Raw genomic sequence first — 5,252 nt, 5'->3', positions numbered from 1 at the left:
GCGGCGAGAAAAGTTACCTCTGAGCGAGGGTAAGAATTCTTACCCTCAACACGGGAGACGCGACGGCACATTACCCCGGGCAGGGCGACAAATCGTTTCTTGCCGCGCGTGAGGTGATTGTCGAAAATTGTCACCCTCGGCAGGGTAATATCTGCGCAAAAGTTACCTTTCGGCTTTACAGCATGCTGTTGTTCCCGAACAACAAAAGGGCTGTTTTTCAACAACCATTTTTTACAGTGTGGACACAGAGAGCGCACCCCACTGTGGCACTCACCCCCCAGCCGTAGCCCGTCTGCATCTTCTTGGTGATGTCCCCGACGTACGGTCCGAAGCGCACTCGGCGCGGGATGGCCTGCTTGGTCCAGACGCCCAGGCCTGCGCCGGTGATCTTGCTCTCGAGCACGGCCAGGCAACTGGGCACACTCTTCAGCGCTCGCTCGGGGTGGGCGTCGGGTACCTATGGGGCAGAGGCAGTGAGTGAAAGCGAGCAGAGGCCCCCGAGGCTCCGCACCTCCACATGTATGTGTCCCGCCCGCCACTCACCTCTGCGTCCTCGATGGTGTGGAGAGGTCCGTGCTCGGGGCAGTCGCCCTCCCACTCCCTGTCGCAGTCGTCGCAAACTGTGGACGAGAAACAACAACGGGGTGAGACGTGTGTTGGGTTGCCCGTGGTGCGCCGAAGGTCTCCGATTAGCATTATGACACTCACACAAGAAATCGTCGGCGTCCAGCGCGGGGGACTCCGTGTAAACCTTGCCCCGACTGGCGGCCCTCTTCGGGTAGCGGGCGGGGCGGGCGGCGCCCTGAGCCTGGGCGGAGGTGGAGGGTCCTGGGTCTGAGAACACCAGAGAAACACAAAGGTAACGTCGGCAGCCGTTTGGTAGTACCGCGATAGGTAGTGAGACCCGAGCATCACCATCACAACCGTTGGCGCCAAGACTACTACGGCCTACATCGAGCCTTTATACTTTACCTTGCTCAGGGTCAGCTGGCGGCTCGCATGTCCCCGTCGGTGGTGCCCGAGCCTGCTGCTTCCCCCGTGTCGCAGAAGTCTTTTGAGAGGAGGGCAGGCCGACGTTCTCCTTCACACGGGCACTCGCATCTTTCGGCGCCACAGACTTCTCAGCGCGAGAAGGACGACCACAGTTTCCTGCCTGCACAGACACACGTTCATGCTGATTAATGGCACCCTGCCGTACTGTTTGCTGACAATGTTTGCAACCTGATTCGACAGTTCAATAACAACTACAGAAGACACGCACGGGTACCTGATTTTCTTTCCTGGGGGACCAATCCAAATCTTTCTCATCAAATTCTTCCTCCTGGACGCACTTTACCCTCTTCACTTTTGGTCCATTCCTCATGAATTGGGGAGGATTAGGGCTGAGGCCTGATAACGAACGAGGCGTAATATTGTGTATAAAAAACCGGCAAGAATAAAACTCAGACGCAAATAATTAACCCTCTGACAAATCAAATGACCCAGCAAGGATTAGTGATTTAGTAAATGAGCTGTAAAAATACACTCACCTGCCTGTTGCAGAGCATGAAAATTTCGTTTAGCATTCCTGAAGCTATTTTTATCATATTTTGACATTTCACGCCATTCAGAGGCAGGAAAGAACTCAGCGATATCTTCATAGTCACTGTCTTTTGAACTTGACATTGTTATTCACTCTGATATTTCGACCAGGCGAACCTCACTTTACGCGTTTTCCGCCAACGGTCAACACTAACCGCTCATTGCCCATTCGGTCCCGGGGTCCGTTCCAGAAAATTCAAATTTAAATGGTCGAAAAGCGCGACCGCATAGGAATATTCCGAATGTACTATACAACCTAAGTAATATTACTTTATTTTAAATCCAAACGAACATGTTTCTTTTTCAATCTTTATCATGAATCATTTTTTTGACAACAAACTGCGCTAACAAACCGCTTTACGCCAAGGGAGGAGAGGGGGGTGGGAATAAACAATAGATTCATATTCAGTTCAGTTCGGAAAGGCCAACATGATAAGCTTACGACGAAAAGCGTCATTATAACGCTAAGAACTTTTTAAAAAAGCACTCGAACTACTATTTATATTTGTGGTATATATGTGGTTATACTGTGTGTGTGTGGAAAAGTACATTTTCCGACATAAAATTTGCGCATTTCTATGTCTTAGGTTGTCAACCCTTTTCAGTGGCATTGGAATCTTGTCCATGGCATGGGGTATGCACTGCTCCTGTGACTCCTTGTCTCTTATGCCAGTATAGTTGTATCGTGTGCGAAGCCAACTATTTTCATGATGGTACCGATCTTTCTATGTGATTCTTCTATATTGGCGACGGATGGAATGCAATGCAATAAAGTGTCCCGTGCCGCAGTTCGAGCGCTGGCTGGCTGGGAGCGGCTGCCGCGCCGCGTGCTCGTGCTGGACCGACCTGTCTGCCCGCCCAGGCCCCTTGATCTAAGAACCTCTCTCCCATGTTGCAGGTCGAGCGCGGGCTCGGAGCGGCTGCGCGCCTTCCGCTCGCTGGACAGCCTGTCCGCCCTGGGCACGCTGAGCGGCGGCAGCGCGAACAGCGGCGCGGCGCACCTCAGCCGGCCGTGCCAGGACCTTTCGCTGTCCTCGGCGGCCGATGAGGACGGCGCGCCCGCCGCGGACGGCGACGCCTACCCGGCGGCTACCGGGCGCAAGGAGCGCAGCCACAGCCTCAGCCCCAAGGCGTCGCTGCGCAGCCTGCTGGACGCCACCTACTCCCTCAGCGACCACGAGGACGCCCCCGCCGACCACGACCACTTGGACAGCACCTACTCGCTGGGCGAGCGCGGCCGCCTGGACGCGACGTTCGGTCTGAGCGACCACGGCGACCTGGACGCCACGTACTGCTTGAGCGACCACGGTCATCTCGACCACACCGCGGGCATGACAAGAGGCGACTTCCTGGACGAGCCCGACCTGGAGGACAGCGCCTCGAGCCACCCGAGCAGCAGCAGCAGCAGCAGCAGCAGCAGCAGCAGCAGTGGGAGCTGCACGGAGCACGAGGACGTCCTGGCCAAGCCGGCGAGCACCGCGTCTGAAACGACATCCGGGTCCACGAGGACCGTGCGCTCCGCGGAGAACCTCAGCGAGGACAGCGGGTTCGGCGAGCACGCCTCGTACCTGGCCACCCCCACGGGCAAGCGCCTCACCGTGTGCCCCATCCTGGAGGACGACACCGTGGACAACGACGCGTCGTCCTGCTACTCGGCCTGCAGCAGCAGCAGCAGCAACAGCAGCAGCGGCGGCGGCGGCGGCAGGAAGCAGAAGGACGTGGAGGTAAACTGGGGAGCCGGCGATGCTAAATTTAGCGCGGGTTGGCACCGAAGCGCGCCAGACCTGCTGGTGTGCGGCGCGCTGTCGGCAGTCGCTGAGGAGCTCGCCGACGGCAGGGACGGCAGCCACCCGGGGTGGAGCACGGGCGCGCACGGGTACGGCTTGGCGCCGCTGGACGGGCCCACCATGGCCAGCACGCCGGACCTCAACAAGCCCGCCCTCATCAAGACCGACAAGGGCCTGGGCAACGCGCTCAGCGCCAGCCAGGGCAAGGGCGTGCACTTCTGCGACGTGGTGGCCGAGGTGTCCTGGAGGGACTCGTACAGCGACGTGGACGACGACGACGACGACGACGTTGACGAGACGGACGGCGCCGACCACGATGAGGACGGCGATGAAGACGACCACGAAGAGGATCTCGAGGAGGAGGTGCAGGCCGTGGCGTACAAGCTGCAGGTCGGCACCGTGGCCGTGGATAAGCCCGCTGCGCACGCTGCGCCCGCCGGCCGAGCCCCGCCCGCCGAGCCCCACTCCCCGCCCAGCTCGCCGCCCCGCGCTCCTCCGCGCGCCCCGCCCCGCTCCCCGCCGGCCCCGCCGCCTACAGCTGTCTCCCAGCCGGCTGCCCCTGCCCCTGCTCCGGCGCAGCCGCGCCAGCCGCGCTCAGTCACCAGCATGGCCGCGCCGTTGACGCAGCCGGCGGCGTCGCCGTCGCCGTCGCCGCTCGCGAGCCCCACCGCGAGCCCCAAGAAGACCTCGCGCTTCGGGGACTTCTTCCAGCGCTTCTCGCTCCGCCGGCTGTCCGGGCGCCACCACGACCACGCCAGCAAGAAGCTGAGCCGGAGCGCGAGCGCGCCCAGCTCGCCGCCGCCCAGCCTCAACAAGGGCACCAACACGCACCTGCAGCACCTGCAGCATGAGGACGTGCGCATCATCCCGCTGCACCCCACCGCCGAGGAGCTGGAGGCCGAGCGGCGGGAGGCGGAGCGGCGGACGGCCACCCTGGCCACCAAGCCGCCGCTGCCCCCCTCGGTGCCGCCGCGCGGACCGCGGGGGGTGGGCCGCGCCGCCCCCGGGCCCGCCCCCGGGCATGCGCACGCCCCCCGGGACGTGACCGCCGCCGCCGCGGCCGCCGCGGTGACGGCCGCCGTGGCGTGGCGCAGCTCCAGTAGCATGGCGGGCCTGCTGGAGACGGACCTGGACGCCGACCTGCCGGCGCCGGCGCCGGGCCCGCCCGCCGGCAAGGCGCGCTCCCTGCTGGACGTGAGCGGCTACGCCTCGGGCTTCGCCTCCGCCCCCCAGGGCGCCCGCGGCCCCCACGGCCCCCGCGTGCCCAGCCCCAGCGGCCTGCTCGACGCGCAGGACCCCGCCAGCCGAGCCAAGTCCATGGAGTTCCTGCTGGACAGGCACAACCAGGAAGCCGTTAAGGTGAGTGACCTGGGCGAGCCACAGGTGGCGCCAGCGCGCCGTGCAGTGACAGTGACAGTGCTCGGGACGCGCGGGATGGACTGTCAGTGCCTTTCGGTGTCGCCTGTCCCACACGGTGGTGCTCCACCCGCAGAGTGTGCCTCTTTGTCGGGCCATGGTGCTTCTGTTATCACTGTGTTCGTCATCGCACGGGGTATTTTTCCTTATCATACGTACCGTTTCCCCTCCACGGCACCACTGCTGCTGCTGCCATCGTGCGCTCATGTATTGTGAATAATTCATGACTTTCGATTGCCTTTGTTGGACCTATGCCCGTTAACGTGTGTCCGTGTGTGTGTATGTGTGTGTGCGCGTGTGCATCTGCGTTTCACCATCGACAAAAAACAACACATTCCTGTGGTATTTCTGCTAGCCGCTGCCGGCTCGCGCCCGTGGCGGCCCCGCATGACGACTCGCTCGCACCGCCACCCGCCTTCCCATTACACTTCATGTCACGTAAGGTTCATGTGTGGCGGCGTGGCGGGG

At 61.8% G+C, this 5,252-nt stretch overlaps 1 protein-coding gene and 1 long non-coding RNA gene across 2 annotated transcripts in view; one reads left to right on the top strand and one right to left on the bottom strand.

The window, feature by feature from the left end:
* The window catches only part of LOC127752372 (uncharacterized), a 56,421-nt gene extending 51,216 nt beyond the window's left edge, over positions 1 to 5,205 (top strand). The window contains exon 7 of the mRNA XM_052277645.1: positions 2,480 to 5,205. Coding sequence (XP_052133605.1) covers positions 2,480 to 5,000 — 2,521 coding nt within the window. The 3' untranslated portion in view covers positions 5,001 to 5,205. The remainder of the gene's footprint in view (positions 1 to 2,479) is intronic.
* LOC127752381 (uncharacterized) lies at positions 281 to 1,147 on the bottom strand. The gene is made up of 3 exons (XR_008012348.1): positions 709 to 1,147; positions 544 to 620; positions 281 to 457 (listed from the first exon to the last, which is right to left on the bottom strand). It is a non-coding gene; the product is annotated as an uncharacterized LOC127752381 (long non-coding RNA).
* Positions 5,206 to 5,252: the final 47 nt, after the last annotated feature.

Source organism: Frankliniella occidentalis, unplaced genomic scaffold (genome assembly GCF_000697945.3).
Source record: "Frankliniella occidentalis isolate FOCC.00 unplaced genomic scaffold, Focc_3.1 Scaffold11, whole genome shotgun sequence".
NCBI classification, from domain to species: Eukaryota; Metazoa; Arthropoda; class Insecta; order Thysanoptera; family Thripidae; genus Frankliniella; species Frankliniella occidentalis.
This window is presented reverse-complemented; position numbering and strand designations above follow the sequence as displayed.